This window comes from Haliotis cracherodii, unplaced genomic scaffold (genome assembly GCF_022045235.1).
Source record: "Haliotis cracherodii isolate W230 unplaced genomic scaffold, xgHalCrac1.p SCAF_26, whole genome shotgun sequence".
Lineage (NCBI taxonomy): Eukaryota > Metazoa > Mollusca > Gastropoda > Lepetellida > Haliotidae > Haliotis > Haliotis cracherodii.
In genome coordinates, this window is record NW_027266282.1 from 2,031,392 (window position 1) to 2,053,294 (window position 21,903).

At 40.7% G+C, this 21,903-nt stretch overlaps 1 protein-coding gene across 3 annotated transcripts in view; it reads left to right on the top strand.

Annotated features, from left to right (window-relative positions):
• Nucleotides 1–21,903, top strand: part of LOC139473085 (nuclear receptor subfamily 5 group A member 2-like) — a 230,188-nt gene that overhangs the window by 88,472 nt on the left and 119,813 nt on the right. For all 3 annotated transcript variants that reach the window (XM_071255598.1, XM_071255599.1, XM_071255600.1), the window contains one exon: nucleotides 19,875–20,003. In XM_071255598.1, the coding sequence (XP_071111699.1) occupies nucleotides 19,875–20,003 (129 nt within the window). The remainder of the gene's footprint in view (nucleotides 1–19,874; nucleotides 20,004–21,903) is intronic.

Here is a 21,903-nt window from a genome sequence, read left to right on the forward strand (position 1 = left end):
CACTGTCTACTCTCTCACTAGGACCAACATCACTCTCTACTCTATCACTAGGACCAACATCACTGTTTACTCTCACTAGGACCAACATCACTGTCTACTCTATCACTAGGACCAACACCACTGTCTACTATCACTTGGACCAACACCACTGTCTTCTCTCTCACTAGGACCAACACCACTGTATTCTCTCTCACTTGGACCAACACCACTGTCTACTCTCTCACTAGGACCAACACAACTGTAATCTCTCTCACTAGGACCAACACCACTGTCTACTATCACTTGGACCACCCCCACTATCTACTCTCTCACTTAGACCAACACCACTGTCTACTCTATCACTAGGACCAACATCACTGTCTACTCTATCACTAGGACCAATATCACTGTCTACTCTCACTAGGACCAACACCACTGTCTACTCTCTCACTAGGACCAATATCACTGTCTACTCTCACTAGGACCAGCACCACTGTCTACTCTCTCACTAGGACCAACACCACTGTCTACTCTCACTAGGACCAACACCACTGTCTACTCTCACTTGGACCAACACCACTGTCTACTCTATCACTTGGACCAACACCACTGTCTACTCTCACTAGGACCAACACCACTGTCTACTCTCACTTGGACCAACACCACTGTCTACTCTCACTTGGACCAACACCACTGTCTACTCTATCACTTGGACCAACACCACTGTATTCTCTCACTTGGACCAACACCACTGTCTACTCTCACTTGGACCAACACCACTGTCTACTCTATCACTTGGACCAACACCACTGTCTACTCTCACTAGGACCAACACCACTGTCTACTCTCTCACTAGGACCAACACCACTGTCTACTCTCACTTGGACCAACACCACTGTCTACTCTCACTTGGACCAACACCACTGTCTACTCTATCACTTGGACCAACACCACTGTATTCTCTCACTTGGACCAACACCACTGTCTACTCTCACTTGGACCAACACCACTGTCTACTCTATCACTAGGACCAACACCACTCTCTACTCTCACTTGGACCAACACCACTGTCTACTCTCACTTGGACCAACACCACTGTCTACTCAAACTTGGACCAACACCAGTCTTAACACAGTGTCTTGTACAATGAAACAGTTTCCACCGATGTATATTGATGTGATTATTCAGGCATATGATTTGTTGACTATGAAGGAAATTTTATCTCAGTAAATAGAGGACACTTCTGAGGACACTTTTGTTCCTACCAGCATGACCAAGAACAGGAGGAAACTTTGAAGATGTTGAATCAAATGGCCGTCAGTTCCTGTAGACCTGTGATGAATGTGCTTGCTGTATCCAATAGTCGGTGTCTGTCTGCTGGGTAGGTGTGTGACATTCTGTACACAACACCATGGCAGGCAGCATGCTATGTTTAGATGGGCTTGGGGGCAGGCAAACCAATGTCCAAAACTGTCATCATCGCCATTGCTTCAGGGAATGGCAACACAACAGCCAGGTCACATATTGGCTATGTGTCTCTGCTTACACTTCGTATTGGCACATCCCTGCCATTGTGCGATACACTGCCTGAACATCCCTACCATTGTGCGATACACTGCCTGAACATCCCTACCATTGTGCGATACACTGCCTGAACATCCCTGCCATTGTGTGATACACTGCCTGAACATCCCTACCATTGTGCGATACACTGCCTGAACATCCCTACCATTGTGCGATACACTGCCTGAACATCCCTACCATTGTGTGATATACTGCCTGAACATCCCTGCCATTGTGCGATACACTGCCTGAACATCCCTGCCATTGTGCGATACACTGCCTGAACATCCCTACCATTGTGCGATACACTGCCTGAACATCCCTACCATTGTGTGATACACTGCCTGAACATCCCTGCCATTGTGCGATACACTGCCTGAACATCCCTCCCATTGTGCGATACACTGCCTGAACATCCCTACCATTGTGCGATACACTGCCTGAACATCCCTACCATTGTGCGATACACTGCCTGAACATCCCTGCCATTGTGGGATACACTGCCTGAACATCCCTACCATTGTGCGATACACTGCCTGAACATCCCTACCATTGTGCGATACACTGCCTGAACATCCCTGCCATTGTGCGATACACTGCTTGAACATCCCTACCATTGTGCGATACACTGCCTGAACATCCCTGCCATTGTGCGATACACTGCCTGAACACTTGGTATTGGCACATCCCTGCCATTGTGCGATACACTGCCTGAACATTGCTGACGTTGATAGCCCAACATGCTAGCCAAAACTTTCATACTTATTATTCTTTATAGTAGGGTTATACTTTTTAGTTCCCCAAGAAATAAAAATCTAAGTGACCATTTAAATGTTAAGTTCTTGAAAATCTCTCCATATCATTTCAACATTCTACATGTCTCAAGCTACAACAGTCAACTCTTTGTAGTGAAAAAAAATAACCTATGCACCAACCACATTTCCTAAAATATCATTGGACATATTGTTCTCAAATTTTCAGAAGATTTTCATGAGATCTTCTTAGCAATTAGGTAAGGTCTATATATTTGAAGATTAAAAAACGTATTTTTGCATAGTACTTGTTAGAAATAGGGTGTTTGTAATCTGTTGAATGTCCAAGTTTGTCTTGTACAATGTAACAGTTTTGACTGATGTATATTGATGTGATTTTTCAGGCATATGATTTGTAGACTTTGAAGGAAATACTCCTTCTTACCCCAAGAACTTGATATTTTATGATTGGGTATTCACTTTGGATGTCGCGACATGAATATCTCCGATATGATACGTGTCATGATACATTGTTCACAATACGATATGTATCACAGTGCTTAATTCGCTGCAGTTATGTGTGAACTCTTATATTTTAAAGGCTCGAAATCGCAGAAGTTGCCGAACAAAATGTGCTTCAAGGTGTATGTTTGTTATTGTCACTGTAAACTTTCCATGTGTGAAATGGTACAGGATTAAAATATGAATCTGTACAGGTGTATGTGTATCGCATATCATATTGTCTGAGAATATTTTCGATATTTGGTGGACTTTTGTGATATGTTTTCATGGTCATGGTTATGAGAACATAATGACAGTCATTATGAGTGAACATCTGTGTGTAATACAGGAAACCATGGTTGTGACAAACTGGTTTTGTTCGTTATAACCGTAGTTCATTATAAGCTTATATATACAGCATATATACAGCAAATGGTTGTGACCACAAAAACAGTCATATAGATAAGTTTGTTATAAACATGTTCATTATGAACATAGTTTACTGTAATTTATGAAAGCTTTCATACAATGAAAACACAGTTTATGAGATTTGAATCACTTTCTAATTGTGTCATGAAGTGGAAGTGGTGCATTTAAATGCATTCATTTGGTTTTGTTGAAAAAAATGCATTAATTATTGAAATGGTCAGTTTGTCAAAGCCAAATAAAAAAATAGTTTGTTTCTAGTAGTTTAACTCTGTTCTCAGCAATATTAACACAGTATGATGTCAGTCTGTAAATAATTGAGTACGGACTAGACAATCCAATGAATAATATCATGATCATCATTCCACGCAATTGCGATACGATGACATGCAATGAACCAAGTGAATAGATAGCACCAGTTACCATGGTAACATGAGTAAGAAACACTTGGTTTTCTTCTGTACATGACATTATACAGCATCGACTTGATCACAAACATTCACACAACCAAGACTCGACCTCTCTGTTTAATACTGTCAATCTTGAAATTAACGTGAGTGTGAATTAAATGCGAAAATGGTTGGGGTCAAGTTAAGAGTCCTACTCATTTATGTCATCACTGATCACACATGCAAATCCAGACAGAGGTCAACCACGCAACACTGTGTCTTTGTTCTTTGCGACTGCGTCAAAGGCCGACACGAGCCAGCGCGCATGTATTGTTTTTGCTTTTGCTGAAGTACTCTACTCAGCCCTAATAAGTGGTGCTATTTAGTGTGTGATTGGATTAATGCAAGGTAGGATTAAGATGAGGATTCTTCTGTCAAACTGACAGAGGACATTTTCTTTAGATATAAATCCACTGATGCTTGAGAGGAGGGGAGGGTCGCATTCATATTGAGTCGCATTTTTGGCTAGGGGCCAGCAGTCGCATTCTCTTGGAGACGCATTAATTTCACGATTTACAGTATATAAAGAATTCCTGCCTCAGATGTATCTGGCGGTAGGCATACCTTCAGATGTAATCCTCAATATAGATAAACTCTCATAAGACTGTATGGTCATAAGTCCAGGGGACCGTATGGTGTGTTGGTATGGTGTGGCTATCGGTATTACTCGCTCAATCCTGTGAACGGGAAGAAAACGAGAGTTGCAGATAAGTCCAGATAAAAAACAGTTTGAAGAAAATAGCATGAGCTGTAATCTAAAAACTGCTATGATATAAGCTTGATAATCCCCCCAATGGGCGTGTCCAAATACTGCATGAGTCGGGTAAGACTGGCTCCGGACTGATGAGATCATTATTTGTGTCAGGGGTTGGTTACCTGCTGGGCTGTAACCAGAGGGCCAAAGCTTAGACTCCTTCCACGTCTTCAAGTGCCACATGTGCCACATCTCTTAGGTAACAGAAAGTGTAAGTCCTCCAAATACATCCTTCCATGATTGCTCTTTTAGCACAATTGCTATGTAGAACCATGGTTGAGGCAAATGCCATTATCTTGTGAGGATTGTTTGCTCTCAGAGGATCACACCCTGTGTACCATGCTCACAAAGGGACACAGGTAATATTGAGTGCGAGTAACTCGCTAACCCTTGCTGCTGTGGCTAAAGCTAAGAGGCTGGACTAGAAATTGTAGACCCAGTCGATCCACCAAGCAGGGAGACAAAATTTGACCTTCTGATCCTCAAGCCTGAATGAGCATAGGAGTTCCAGAACTTTGGTCATCTTAAGATCCTCTGGAATGGCCAACACTCAATTCAGAACCACCAAGTATGTAGTAATGGAGCTGCCTTTCAAGTGTGGTTTGGTACACAAGTGTACTCGGCCAAGAATTGAGGTGACGCTGTAGTGGGATTTTCGATTTTCGACCTTTCAGAAGGTTTCAAATGATAGCCATGCTGGTCACTAGATGATCAATATCTGGGGATGTACTGGACTAGAAATTGGAGACCCAGTCGATCCACCAGAAACGTCTGTTGAAGCAGGGAGTGAGCGTGCTTTGTCCCTTGGTTGCACAGGCACCATCCACCGTGTCGCGGAAGATGGCAAGATGAGCGTTCCGGAGACGCTCCTGTCAAGGGGAAATTGCCAGAATAAGCACCTTCAACTTGAGGCTGTTGATGTGTCATATTTGCTGTGCGCGGGACCACAGCTCTGGTCTAGGTGTATCAATGGAGTTGGTTCTGTATAAAGTGGTGCCTCCTAAGACGTTCGATTCTATCGTCCAAGTGAGATGTCTTGAGGTGAGACGGCAGAGTGATGGCTACGTACGGGTACTGATGTCTGATGTAAGACAGCAGGAACTGCTGTATTGGATGTAGGTGCAGATGCCCTCTGCTTGTCAAATCCTGTGCTTATAACAATGTGTAAGCGGCTGTTGAAGAGCATGAAGCAGATTTAGATTAGGTTGTCTACAAGGCTGTAAACTACAGAAGGCCTTCTGATCGTGTCTTGAAGTGTCTTGAAGAGACATTGAAAATCATATTCGTATGTGAACCAATACAAGATTCAATGTAGAATAAATGCGCTCCCCAACAGATCGCATTTGGTCTGAAACGATTGTATCGTACGAAGTAAGGTGATCATTTCCATCCCCTGGGTGCTCCCGTTCTCATGTCGAGGTGACGATGAAAGGAGGTGCCTGGATACTGTGGTCTACTGAAGGTAGTGACGTGGTCACATTGATGTACAGCAACAGGCATCTCATCGAATCTTTGCAGCATTTCGTACAAGACAGGTGGGTACCCGGTAGCATATGACGATTCTGTCAAATGTCTACTTGATCGTGAATGTGTGATGATCCCAACAGGTGGGTACCCGGTAGCATATGAGGATTCTGTCAAATGTCTACTTGATCGTGAATGTGTGATGATCCAAACAGGTGGGTACCCGGTAGCATATGACGATTCTGTCAAATGTCTACTGGATCGTGAATGTGTGATGATTCCAACAGGTGGGTACCCAGTAGCATATGACGATTCTGTCAAATATCTACTTGATCATGAATGTGTGATGATTCCAACAGGTGGGTACCCGGTAGCATATGACGATTCTGTCAAATGTATACTTGATCGTTAATGTGTGATGATCCAAACAGGTGGGTACCCGGTAGCATATGACGATTCTGTCAAATGTCTACTTGATCGTGAACGTGTGATGATCTTCAAGTTTGATACAGCCCATGTCTACCAGACACAACATGAAACAAATTCTGTCCGTCTACTAACGTTAGCCAATGTTGAACATACACCGATAGACGTGAGAATTGGCGGGAACTTTCGTAGAACGGCCACACGCTGCCAGAGGTTGAGGGAACGTTGAATCTCCATTGTCTGCTAATCAATCGCATGTCTGATATCTGGTGATTCCTCATATGATCTATTTGTCTCTGCTGAAAGTCTACCACTGTCTGTAAGTAGTCTAGACAATCGGACCATCACAAAATGCTGTTTCTGTCATAAGGTAAGCAGTAGACGCATTAAGGAGTAAAGCAGGATACCTAAAAAAATTATATTCACAAAATAGTAAAAATACATTTGAATAGCTTTTGGGGGATTAGTCAAAGGTCAAGGTCATCATTAAGATCGGATAGGGATTTCTAGGTAAGAATATGGGTGTACTTATCTCATGGGGATTTCTAGGTAAGAATATGACAGACAGACAGTTAGACAGACTGCTTATTCAGTAATTTAGGCATCAAGGCCCATAGTACAATGCAGATTGGATATTAACATTTGTCACGGGATGTACATGATTAGATTTTAAATCTAGTTACACATTCCTCATTTTAAAGACATGTTTTAAGAATACAGAAACAGCATGGTAAGAGTATGGGTGTACTGCAACCCCATGCTGGTAAGAGTATGGGTGTACTGCAACCCCATGCTGGTAAGAGGAGACTGAATGGATCAGGTGTTGAGGCTTGGTAGCTTGGTTGATTTGCATGTCAGCATATCCCAACAATGTAGACCAGTCTTCATGATGTCAAATACTGGATTGTGTAGTCCAGAATCTATTTTCTGTTGTCGTACAGATGGATTATTTCTGAGTGAGGAGTTAAACAAGGACTAAACATAAACAGTCCCATCTTTGTAAAATAGTTACCTGTGTGTCATGGTCAGTTCCTGACTGGAACTTAATTGTCATGAGCTTCAAACAAATCCTACTTCATCAAAAGTCTATTGCATTTATATCAAAGGTGAAGGTCTTCTTTGGGGCAAGTGTGGTTGTATCATAGTTTCAATATGGCAGTATGATGAAACTACATTAAAAGCGTTTGGTCAAAATAAGTCAAAGGTCATGGTCTGAAGTCAGGTGTTCTGTCAGGGGTTACCTCAACAGGAATTAAACTTCATATTTGCATGTATCTATACAAATGCTTCCACGTGAAATGTTGGTGCCATTATCCATCAAAGGCCAAGGTCATCTTGATTGTCAGTATAAAACTGCATCAGTTGAATCCTGAAGTTTGGGCAATTGCTGGATCCTTGGAAGTAATGTTTTCAGATTGGACAATCATGTACAGTCTGTAAATATTTTTGGAGCGTAGAGGAAACTGGTGGTGAAGAGGCTGCTTCTATGTTTTGCAAGTACCTGGAAACTCCTCCTGTTTCTGCAGAAAATATTTTTATGTCAACTCTAACATATTTTTTTAAGTGGTTGTTATTGTCATTTTCTGTTGCCTACATATCCATCCAAAGTGAAGTACAGTGCCATTGAACTAGTTTTCACATTCCAAAAAGCCAGTGTTTACCGGTAACTGAAAATACCACTGTAAGGTGACCAAATGTATTACTGCTACAGTGGAACCTCATTGCAACTAAACTATTGAAGCTATTATTTGATCAAGTATAAACTTTGAAAATATATTCAATGAAGGCCTCATTATGTTCACTGGTGGTACATCCTCCACAAGACTCAGACCCTTCTCACTTGTTACGTTGTGCAACATTAGCAAATTGAAGATCTTCTGTAATAAATCAAGCCTAACAGTGTCTGCTCTGGCTTACATTTTCTTGGGGTCACTTGGACCACTTCATCATAAAATTAGGGGTCCCAAACAAAAATCGATGGGTCCAACTTATAGCACTGTAACATAACATTAACAACATAACACAGTGGTCGTGAAAAATCAGAAATATTTTTGCAACTGAAAAATATCAACAGGCAAAGTGAGAGAAAGGTTCACATCAGGGTGCATCCTGCTCTCTTGACCAAGAGGTTTACATTAAGGCACGAACAATTTCTTAAAATGGAAATTTGATATTAATGAATATTTTAACACAAAATTATCCATGTTAATGTCTAACTTCGTTAATGAAAAGGCAGTACAAGTCCGGGTCATCAGCCATTGGTAAGGGGTCATTGGGACAGACATTTGTGAATGCAGAGCTCCAGATAAGCTGCGTATCTGCGTAAAATACGCATCAGAAATGCAGAAATATGCAGTAAAATAAAATTCAAGCGTATCAAATACGCAACGAACATTACAGATACGCTACAAAAATAAACCTTGTGTGTATCATCAAAATATTGTGAAGTAACCCTGCGTATTCGATTAGCAAATCAGCAACATATTTTGAAATTATAAACGGGCATTCCGTCAACCTTGCCAAGCTCCACGATGACAGTTACATCACGATCATTTGTCATCACTCTTTCTTGTGAAAGTATCGTGGTATTTTTGAGTCCTATAAAGCTCTCGAACCTACACGACACCAGTTTGCAGGGACTAGATGAATAGTGTTTTTAACTATTTAACTTAAATACCCACATGTGTAAAAACTAGTGGGTAACAGAAATTTGAATACCCAGATAGAATTACTGATACCCAATGATTGTAAAAAGCATGGGTAAAATACACACAACACCAAAAGCTTACCTGGAGCTCTGTGAATGTCTATATCTAGATCTACCAATGATTTGAAGTTTATGGATTCAGTCAAGTTCAATGGCTGTTCTGATGCTACTGTACTGAGTAGTGAGTTCATGTCGTAACTGTGACAATTACATCAATGAGTTATGACATGATTGGCATAACGAACATTTTTTAGTAAGAATGTATTCAGGATCAAGCATTTCCTTGATAAATCTAGTCAACATATTTCAGGTGCTATAGATGTTTAAACATGTCAGTTACACTGATAACTGTTCTGGCAAAATGTGTTTTGCCATTCTTAATATAACTCAGCAAAGAGTGAATTATTAAGAGCTGGATAAATCTGTTGTAGAATAACTAAATGTTCAGAGTCCGCTAAATAAAAACAATGTTTACATTCAAGTACCTTATTCGACGTAATAAGTGCCCCGCTCTAATAAGCGTCCACGGCGATATTTGCTATAATATATTGGCTAGTGAACAATCCCAATTAGCACCCCTACCGATTGATCAATGTGCACATGACTTATTTGTTTGTGTATAATACGCACTCATGTGTTATATGCACCTTAATTATGGGCAATTAAATTCTGGGAAATGTATGTCACGTAGGATACGCACATACTTTTCTTTTGTATCATTTCAGGCTGTCAGCATAAGCTACGAAATTTACTATCTTTCAACTCACCAAAAATATATTCTAATAAGAGGCCCCTTTTTCTAATTTTGAGAGCACCCCAGGCGCTTATTACGTCGAATACAGTATTCGCATTTGTTCATCGTATCGATAAATCTCGTAACCCACACACCCTGTTGACTGTTTACTTATGCAAATCTAAGCACGATATATTTCATCGCATGATCGAATACAGGACTCGTTGCGGTGTGTCACAGCTACTTGCAATTATACACACATTAATTTTTTTATTATAGTTTCTGGGATGTTTTTGAAGTGGAATCACCCCTACCTCCATTCGAAATTGATAAGAAAAGAACCCATTTGTTCAGACGAAGTCCCTTGACCCAACCTCGGTCGTATGCATACTGATTATAAAAATACAAAACAGGAAGTGATGTAAACAACATAATCCACACAACCTTACTGCGGTAAGATTCGCTAATGACAGGTACTTTGTTTACCGAAATTGGTAAAGAAAATCAGCATCTATCAATCCTAATTTATGTGTCATAAAAGTTGAACAAAGAACAACAAACATTTTGCGTATCACATATTTAATAAGTTTGCAAGCGTGCCCCATTACAATCCATTATAAATTTACTACCGCGATGATATAGAGCACCAACTTGCATGGTGACCTGATCTTGCGGGTCACTGTTACCACGTTCTGAAGTACATACACTTGATGTGCCTGGCTAGTTTTAGTTTGACACGAGGTTGTGATGTTATCAACCAATCATCAAGCTAAAAGAATTACGAATGTATCCGAGCAGCTTGATATGCGGCACATGATTGGCTGAAGCAAACCTTTGTACTGTAGCGAAGATTAATACATGCAAAACCGAAAATAGATCCCGGTTTGGGTATAGTGCCATCGCTGTCTCGCTATGCCGTTACCATGCCTCAAGGTCCCTTTAACGATCCAACACCCGTTTTAGGTCTTAGGGAAACTTACACATCGTTTCGATTCACCAACCGTTTTCGGCCGTAGGGACAATTAAAATGTCCTTATGATCCAACTCCAGTTTTCGGTATTAAAGAAACTTTCACGTCTTTACGATCCAACACCCGTTTTCGGTCTTAGGGAAACTTACACGTCTTTACCACCCTACACCTTTTTCGGTCTAAGGGAAACTTACACGTCTTTATGATCCAACACCCCTTTTCGGTCCTTAGGGTTAGCTTGCTTTGGGCAAGGGTTAGCCAGAAATTCTTACCTTTTCAAGCGTTAATCGGGTTAATCCAGTTGGTCGGTCATGTTGACATAGACAATTTCGGGTGTGGTTTCAAGAAAAGATGAATGGGAGAGCGGACCATGACGTCACGCATGCGCAATTAATTATCCCCCGCCGCGCGAAAGCGCGAAGCGGGGGATATAGTATTCACGACCGTCCGTACGTCCGTCCGTACGTCCATACGTCCGTCCGTCCGTACGTCCGTCCGTACGTCCCACCTGTTTGTTGCCGCGATATCTCAAGAACTAAACACTGGATTGTCTTCATATTTGGAACTATGGTGTATATACAGACTCCGCAGACACCAGTCGGTTTTGGTGACCTTGACCCCATTTTCAAGGTCACAGCAGGCATATCTGCTTTTGGAGTTGGAAAACGGTGTTGCCGCAATATCTCAAGAACTAATCTCTGGAATGTCTTCATATTTGGAACTATGGTGTATATACAGACTCCGCAGACACCAGTCGGTTTTGGTGACCTTGTTCCCATTTTCAAGGTCACAGCAGGCATATCTGCTTTTGGAGTTGGAAAACGGTGTTGCCGCAATATCTCAAGAACTAATCTCTGGATTGTCTTAATATTTGGAACTATGGTGTATATACAGACTCCGCAGACACCAGTTGGTTTTAGTGACCTTGACCCCATTTTCAAGGTCACAGCAGGCATATCTGCTTTTGGAGTTGGAAAACGGTGTTGCCGCAATATCTCAAGAACTAATCTCTGGAATGTCTTCATATTTGGAACTATGGTGTATATACAGACTCCGCAGACACCAGTCGGTTTTGGTGACCTTGACCCCATTTTCAAGGTCACAGCAGGCATATCTGCTTTTGGAGTTGGAAAACGGTGTTGCCGCAATATCTCAAGAACTAATCTCTGGATTGTCTTCATATTTGTAACTATGGTGTATATACAGACTCCGCAGACACCAGTCGGTTTTGGTCACCTTGACCCCATTTGCAAGGTCACAGCAGGCAAATCTGCTTTTGGAGTTAGAAAACAGTGTTGCCGCGATATCTCAAGAACTAATCGCTTGATTGTCTTCATATTTGGAACTATAGTGTATATACAGACACTGCATACACCTGTCAGATTTGGTGACCTTGACCCCATTTGCAAGGTCACAGCAGGCAAATCTGTTTTTGGAGTTGGAAAACGGTGTTGCCACAATATCTCAAGAACTAATCGCTGGATTGTCTTCATATTTGGTACTATGGTGTACAGGCGGGGGATATTTCGTCACTCTGTGACAAATACTTGTTGTTTACTGAATTACGTATGCATGTTAATGGGTTGCTGATGACTCGTTAAAAGTAGCACTGATTACATGTGATAGCACTTGTGGTCCAGGGGTAGAGCATTGGCTAATTAACACATTAATAAGCCAAGCCCGTGAGCTGGCAAAGCACGTTCGAGCCCACACAGCGCTAATTAGATCCGAAAAAGTGTGACCGGTAAAGTGCACTTCTTCCGAGAGAATAATGAAACTGGTTTGGTTTAGCAAACGGAAGTGTTAATCAACATGCTTCGCGGTCTTGTTTGGCAATAAATACCCCTATGCAAAGACGTACGGCTTTGATTTACAATAACAGTGGCCATTTGATATCTAGCGATTGCTATTGTGAGCCATGATCCAGGCCGTCAGTGTATGATGACATGCAATGAACCAGGTGACTGAGCCTGACCACCCAATCCATTTGTCTTCGCCTGATGACTAGTATAGGTTGCTGGGTACCTGTTCTGTTTTGGATAAAACACTGCAGGGAGAATATACCACAGCGTTTTATTGTAAGATAAACAACTTCCACTCATTGTTTATTTTTTAGGTAATCTGGGCTTTGATAAACACTATCTTCTATTCTATTCAAGCTGACATTTAGTAATTGTAACTCATTCATAAGTAAAACAAGTTTTTTCTTCAATTTGTTTCAGGAGTACACCTTGAAATGTTGCAATGTTACAATATTACCAAACCTCGCACATAGATAGGTCTGTTTGAAATTTTTTGAGTTTCCATGGCAACAAGTTTAATATATTTATTCAAGACAAGTATTTATCGTCGCCGGGGATATTGATGACTTGTCCTCTTGCTGGCTTCATTGTGTGGATCTCAATTGTTGGGTTTGAGAAATGAATCGGACATGTGACGTCAGTAAAAATAGACTTCTTCTTATGAACTATGACCCAAGCTTAACCTTGACATTGAGTTTCATTAACATGTCAATAATATTCTTAGGTTCAGTTATGGAAAATGATGTCCATCATCATCTCCGACACAGCTCGCTGAGAAACCTGATAACCAGGTTTACGATGGATCCAGATTAATAAATCATGTTATTGACATTTACATTTATTTCTTTAAAAGTCTGTGATCAAGTTTCTCTTAGGCACCATCTGCTCTTGCTTAGGATGTTGGAAATATATAATATCCAACTTATCCTATCAGAAACGTGTTAATCTAATGTGGTGAGACTTTATGATAATGTTTGATATCACAAGAGCAAAATAATATTACCATGCTGTCTTCTGACATCAAACGCACGGATTACATTTTACCAGACACCCTCTCCTTACTTGACAGGCAACAGGCATGCATTAAACTGCTGTCCTTTGCTGCTCAGGAATGTTTTACTGTAGTTCACATCATGGTAGGGATCGTTGCCTCAGCATTTCTTAATGAAACTTTGTATGCACATCAGGCAGGTGCTGAACTGGTGGCTTTTGCTAATCAGGTGATGTGAATTTTTTTAGATGTGATTTGCATGAATCATGAATGTTTGATTGGACAACGTATTAAGTAAAGACAGAAGGGAACAAATATGGCGACTTTGCTCATCTGTAGGCAATATAATGATGCAAGGCAGGTGTTAGGTAGTGATGCAGGTGAGGAAGCATCTTCCCGAAGCAAGAGAATTAACTGACTTTAAAAGTCCAGTTTCTACCCTTGCCGAACAAGGCTGGAATTCATGGACTCGATTGTAGCACCACCTGTGGCTATAACCAGTTATGTCCCTTCCATGTCTCTCCTATGGACCAATCAGATCCCACCTCTAGTATCACTTGCATTTACTTCAAACAATATGGCAGTGCCTAGTCAAGACGATCTAATGGATAATCAAGATCTATATTGTGATAAAACAGGTCTTACATCGCGAAGTGCATCAAATCACCCGAGCACATTGATTAAAAACATGAAAAGATTTAGAAAATATCTGTTGACAACGAGTTGGTGGTGCACGTTTTGCAAATCCTGCAATCGTCCGAAATTATGCATTACAGTTTATTAACTGGATTTTGATTTTGTTTTGCGATTTTGATTGGACTATGCATAGACTCGTTAGTCTAGCCAAAATGTAAAGTTCTCCATAATCCCAGCCCTGTAATTGTGCTGCAAACACTTTCTGAAACTTTTCTAACCATTTCAAAGTGCTTACAACTTTGTTTTTAAAATATCAGAAGCACAGGAGTTTCTATTTCAAAGTTGTACAGTGTCCAGCATACAGTGATTATGTGAACCAGAAGAGATGTCATTAAACTGGAAGTGCTTGTGACTTTGTTAAGATAGCTAGAGGCTTAGGACTTTCTGTTGCAGAGTTGTACTGCATTGGGCATGTGTGATGTCACTATCACTGAACTGAAGTGGTGAAGTTATGATTGTTCACGGTATATCTTTGTGACAGGACAGGTTTTAGGCATTCAGGAAAAGGTCTGGGTATGCTCCTGCTTTAACCTGTTATGCGAACACCTTTCCAGCAATAGAAACTAACTGTTACAGTCCACTGGTCCTTATAAATGATAAACATATAGCAAAACCCTTAAAAATGGCAAATGTCTACTTGTCCTTACATCACCTAAACTAGTGGGCAGTTTGGCAAGGAATATAGGACTAGTGCCAATTTCTAACGCTGCTTTCTTGTTGATTTTCAAAATAAAATTTTTATGTTGCAGTTTAACAAACATTGCTTTGTTAATTGTTCCATATTTTTCAACTCTGATTTATGCTGATATCTACTTGTTTTACGTGAGCTGAAATGAAAATTATGATATTCCACATCCTAAGATCATGGGTTGCTGTTCATGATCATGAATACAATATTTCATCCTGTGTCAAGTATTGACATTTATCATATAATGGGTAGGTTTCTCGGCAAGATAAAGCCAACGGATAAAAACGATATCTGTTGGGGTCATATTCGGATAGAGATGCAAATATCAAAGGTCAAGTAGGGACTACTTTCAGTTTATAAACAAACATGGCGTCGCCCTCGTCATTCGGCGACCGAGTCAGAATTAACCATCAGGAATCTGGATAAACTACAGGGACAATTGCTATCATTATCAAAAGAACAGTCTAATATACTGAAAAACAGTGTCTAACTGTGACGTAGCTAAGGCATTTTATAAGTTTTGGCAACTTTGGAGATATAAATTTCGAAACAATTTTGCGAGGGCAATTTTTGCGCTTTGCCTAGCCAAGCGGGATCAATAGCCATATCTGTGCTTGTAGACCTCTGCGGCTTGAAACCTCCACCACAAATTAAAATAGTTGGATTTGGCCGAAATATGTTTGAATCGTTACCTTTGTTTCGTTTTGTGTCTGTGTGTACATCTGACTACACTTCTTAACGTTATGACAGGACCGACCGACTGTCAACAACGTATGACCGTGGCCGTGACGTCTCATAGACAAGGGTTAGAGTAGCTTCCCTTTGACAAAGGGCAGTTACTCTAGCGGACAGACCGATGGATTGCCGCGAAAGGCAATTAAAAACAACTGTTGTTTTGCATATATGTTGCTTCGCCACTGTATAAGAATCAGATTTCAGTTGGAACTATATTGGCTACCGTAAATGTCCGACTGACACTTCACTTACCCTGTGACGTAATAAATATTAATGCACGCATTCCAGGAAAGGCTCGCTAAATACAATGTTTATTCCTAATGCAGGATATTTACCATCCCCAAACACACTCGCGTGATAACTTCTATTTACCTTGCTTGGGTTTATGCACAAGCTGTGAGAAGTTGTGGAGATTTTACTGCAGCTTTGTTGAGTTTGGGATTGCAGCATACTACACTTGTTCATTATTCCTATCCACTCTATTGTGTATTGGTGAGGACCCGAAACTCAGTGAATGTTACGTTGGTGACTATAAGTTCTCACATACGACTTGCCAATATTGAACGTCAAGGTTACTCTGTGTGAATTAGGCAGGAAAGAGGCTTGTGTACTTGATGTATGTGGCCTGACAAGTGGGGTGTGGTTTTGATGACTTTGTGAGGGACCTGTTGAAGGTCAAGGTCATCAGAGGTTACATTTTGAATTATATTTTAAACACAAAAATTGAAACTCCAGTCACAGTAGGTTCAATTGTCAAGGTCACTTCAGTTACTCATTCATTTCATTCAGAAGGTGTTGGCAGTGTGGTGTGGAGATCTAAGGTTGCAGCAACAAATCTTCATGCATGTGATTGGCACTGATGGACGGTCAGGGTCTCTCCTTGCATCCCAAAGCCTTCAGAGCAATCTTTTTACTAAGAATTAGACCAAACTTGACTAACTTGAGGATGTTCATAATATTGTTAATTACAATGAAATAACCTTTTTGTTTCGAAGAAATCAAAATGGCCATCATGAACTAGAGAGAACTCCAATTTCCAATTTTCCCTCCCACATGCAGCTCACTGTACCAGTAGGAGTTTTGTAGGAGATGCATAGATGGGCTCCATCCAGCCGTCATGTTCTATTCCAGGGAATAACTCCTAAACTGTTCAATACTTCTTCACAATACTTTGTATATAAATCAGGAAGGCACTGAACTGGTTCTTGTCTCCGTTCATGAATATTTGAAAGTTTTATTTTCTTTGTTTCCAGGGCTCAAGTGAAGGCAGTGTTTGTTTTTGTAGTGTAAATTCAAAATTGTACTAATGGTGGGCCAAATAGGGGTAGTTTGGCTGTCTTGCTTTAAACGGCTTCTTCTCTGGAACTAGTGAGTGAGTGAGTGAGTTTGGTTTAACTCCGCTTTTAACAGTATTCCAGTTACATCGCAGCGTGTCTGCTTAATGTAGGAGGAAAGCCTGAAGTGATGCAGGCCTCAGACGTTTACCACTTTGGTGAAACCCATGAGCACCGGTATGGTGCTGACAAACCTAGAAACATAATTGGGGCGAACTGGGATTCGAACCGGGATTCGAACCCACGATCATAGGTTTCTGGTGTGCCAAAGGGACGCAACACTGTACAGCGAATCACGGCGCCTTAGACGACTGGGCCACCCATGCCCCCTCTCTGGAACTAAGAGATAGATATCAACCACATATGGTTGGAAGCATTCTCCTGTGGTGAGGATTCAAAATTGTACAAATGATGGGGCTGACCTCCCCAGGGGCTGAGGGGCGGGGCCAAATAGGGGTAATTTGGCTATATAGCTTTAAACAACTTCTTCTCTGGAACTAGGAGATAGATATCAACCATATATTCTCCGGTGGTGAGAATTCAAGGGACTGAGGGTCGGGGCTATCATCATAATTTGTTCAAATAATAAGCATGATAAGAGTTCAGTGTTTATGCAGAAATTATGTTTATACTAATGCTGACAACAACTTTTATTAGTGCCTGTTTTTGTAACATACATGCTTTGGACTACATATATCCAGATAAGCTTCATTGTTGTGGCACTATTTTAAAGTCAAGCAAGCTTACCATGCTTATGTCATGGCCTTGCCAGTCGTCATGCATCAGAAACATCATCTCCTCAGAAACCAGTGGACCAATGAAGCTGAAATTTCACATTCTTGTTCCCATCAATGATGACATCCCAGTTTGTTCAAGAGGTTCAAATCTGATATTTTAGCCATTTCTGTTCAAGTAATCAGTTTATTTGAATGTTGTTTTTGATTGTTATAAGAGATGTTTTATGAGTGCCAATGACGCTGCCACAGTTGGTTCCTCACCCATGAAGCTACTATGGGTTTTCTTGGTTTGATCCTCTTGATGTATGGGAAAAAGAGTGTGCTTCATGGGCGTCTCATCACAGATGTCATGAAGGCAGATATCAGTATCCATCCAACTATCAACATGACTCCAGACGAGTTGAAAATCACATGCGTATGATGCGAGGCCACAGCAGACGTGTCCCTTCACGTGGAACTAGGCGTAAAGTGACAGCTCAGAGGGTGTTACATTATCTTCCTATCACCATTATTCGGTATCTGCACTCAAACAGCGAGTATGCCACCTTGTCACCATGGCTTGACCCTGTGCATTTGGTCTAAGGAATGCGACGCCGCATCTTCTCAGTCAAGGATATATGGCAAAAATCCAAATAAGAAATGGGAAATATTTGTTGCTATCAATAGCAAAGTTCTTGTAATCTCAGTGACTGACTGGCATTCAGAATATTTCGAGTTCTGACAGAATATGGCGAATATCAAAGCGAAAGTTTTCATTGGTGAGAATGTATCAGCTGACTGCTTAAATGTCATCACACTCCGGCACAGTAATGACTGAGCGCAGGCTAATTTACATATCATGATACTTGAATTTTTCTCATTTATTAACAAATGTGTTTATTCTGAATCTGAGCAGACTGACCTAATGCCAACCTTTCTATATGCTCTTAAGTATGTTCTTCTCTGATACTTCTTGACTGATAAGGCAGACTGGCAATGACTTTGACTTAGATTGAAAATAGCAGTAGTCTATGTGTCCGGAGCAGATCTTAAAAAGAATGCAATGTTTCTTCACCAAACTTGGCACATAAATAGGTCTGGAGGTAAACTGGTGCTTTTTGATGGCTTGGGATTTAAAAAAAATAATTTTTTTTCGAGTTTCCCTGTCAGTGACTTTGACTTAGACTGAAAATCACAAAACATGGCACAGATCTTGAAAACCGTACAATATTTCTGCCAAACTTGGCATATGAATAGGTCTAGAGGTAAACTGGTGCCTTTTGATAGTTTGGAGGTTTCAACGAATGTTTCCTTAGCAAGAGCATAACTAAGAAACTGTTAACATATTCTTCAAAAACATCTATGCAGGGTTGTCTGAGAACCGTTACCATGATTACCTAATTGTGATGTATACCACTTGACAAAGGAACTTGGACAAGGTATATGGTCAATTTTTGTGAAAACACAATTTACAAGTGGCACGTGAAGCAGCATACTCCATTGCAGTGCATTAACTTTTTTAAGTGCTGCAATTATGCCATTTACAAAAAGGTCCAGTGAACATAGTTCACAGGAGCTAATGCATTGCACAACCGGACATGTCATATTGGCGGGAGATATGAGTATTTCATGCTTGTTTTGTATGGTCATCAGGTCATGTAGGTCATGTGATCTTTACAGGTCTCAAGTAAAGTTCCTGTGGTGTGTAGAGAGACCTATGATCGTTGGGTTGAATTTCACACTGTGTTCATGTTTCACAGATTGTGAGCACCGTAGCAGTGCTCCTGGGTTCACCACAGTGTAAATGTCTAAGGCATGCATTACCTTGGCCCTAACATTCTCTAATGCTGCATTCCCCTGCACTCTAAGCATCCTCCCCTGAAACCACTGGACCAATGAAGCTGACACTTCCCATGCTTCGTCTCACCAATGATGATGCCCCAATTTATTCAGGAGGCTCAAATCCAATTTTCACAGTGACTGCTTGAAGCATCTCATGTTAAGTGTCTATTTTGTTTACATCCTAACTGTTGACTACATTTCCAGGTGAGATACAGTGCCATGGCACTATTTGTGATAGTGAGTAGAGTACAGGAAAAAGAGCTCTTTTAAAGTATTGAAATGTTTTCACTGAAATTGAAGTGTTGTGGTGAATATGTGGGTGATTGTCTCCCTTGCCATGTTACAGCGTCCACCTCCAGCAGTGATGCCCAGTATCCACCGGACATCAAGAGTGGGTTTGAGGAGCTGTGTCCAGTGTGTGGAGACAAGGTGTCAGGCTACCACTATGGCCTGCTTACCTGTGAGAGTTGTAAAGGTAGGTTGCTGTCCATGGACTCCTCGAAACACTGTCAATTACTACATAGAAGAGAAACAAACTCAAAACGATGGGCGTCACGGTGACTTCCTAGAGCATGGCGTCGCAGCATTGCAGCAACTGTAGATGCAACAAATAACACACAAGAAATATCACGTGGAGTCAAAACAAATCTGCCATTGAAAACTCAACATGTACTTTATGCAACATGACAAAATTTTGACATTATCAATCCGGACTGGTGGTTTTTTTGTAATGTTATTTTGTCCATGTTGTCGTTTCTGCATGTATCGTTAGGACATTTGACATGCACTACTTGTGGTAGGACATGCAGCTTGGTGTGTATTGTAGTATTTGTTACACTTTCAACCAGGGACCTTCACATAGTGCTGGGGCTGCACATTGTGTGATGTTATAAACGTGTTAGCGTACATTTTCTATTTAAGACTAACTAATTAAGTTGTGAATAAAAGTTTAAATAATGTGATAAACATGACTTTAATATGTATAAACAGTAGGACTAGACCTTTCAAATGTTATTTAGCACGTAGTAACAAAGATGTTTTACAAGCAGATGATTTGCATGATAAATGTACGCTTTTTATCTCTGAAACTTATGCATGCATTTGCTTCCATATATGGAAATATAGAACGCTTGCTTTCTGTGCTTGGTACTCTAGTGGCCCCAGTCAGCAGAAAACTACTCCTTTACCAGTAGATTTAGTCTGCAGAAAACAACTCCTTTACCAGTAGATTTAGTCTGCAGAAAACAACTCCTTTACCAGTAGATTTAGTCAGCAGAAAACAAGTCCTTTACCAGTAGATTTAGTCTGCAGAAAACAACTCCTTTACCAGTAGATTTAGTCTGCAGAAAACAACTCCTTTACCAGTAGATTTAGTCTGCAGAAAACAACTCCTTTGCCAGTAGAGTTTGGAATAGGCTATTCAAAAGAAAATAATACAATACAATCCAGATCCAATTTTAGTGTTTTGTGTGGGTAGGGTTTAATTACTTAATGAATTCTCATCACAAATCAGGTTTGATCAAAGTAGCTTTTCATATAAATACTAGGAGAGACTAGAAGTACTGTCCACCCTCAGATTATCCTGTCCTGTATGCGGGTGGTGACATGACATATTTGTGGCAAGAATGTGTACAAAATGTAAGGAAATTTGTTTTTTGTTAAGTTTGATGTGGGATTTAACACATTAATTTGTACCTTTTTTGACCATGCTTTTGAGTTCTCTCAGAATGCTTAGTTCTTCTCTTTAGAAATTGCCAGACTGAGAGAAGTGAACTTTGGCATGTTTCTCCATCTGACGACATTTTTTGTTCTAATCATCAGACTTAATTGTTAGTTTTTCCTTTGTGGACAGAGGCGGTGGTGTAGCCTCGTTGTTAAAACGTTGGCTTGTCACACTTAAGACCTGTGTTTGATTCCTCACATGGGTACAATGTGTGGAGCCCATTTTCTGGGGTGTCCCACTCCATCATATTACTGGAATATTGCTATAAGCGGCGTAAAACCATACTCACTTACTCACTTACTCACTTACTCACACGCCGTGATATAACTGGAAAAATGTTAAAAGAAGCGTTAAACCCAACTCACTCCCTCACTCACTCACTCACTCACTACTCACACGTTGTTGACAGTGAGAACATAAGGATATCATTGTCAGTTTCTGAAGCAGGGCTACCTCTTCAGGCATGGATCTCTTTACAAATCCTAAGGTCACCTTTGAGGTAATTGTGAAATGTAGTTGTATCTTGACTATGTTGCAAAGATTTTTGACATTTGAAGATGTCTTTCTGTGGACTGATTCCACATGGACCTGGGGAATTCTATAGGAGAATGCAGTGAGAATGTCTCAGGGCAGTGTCACAAGATGGAAAGTA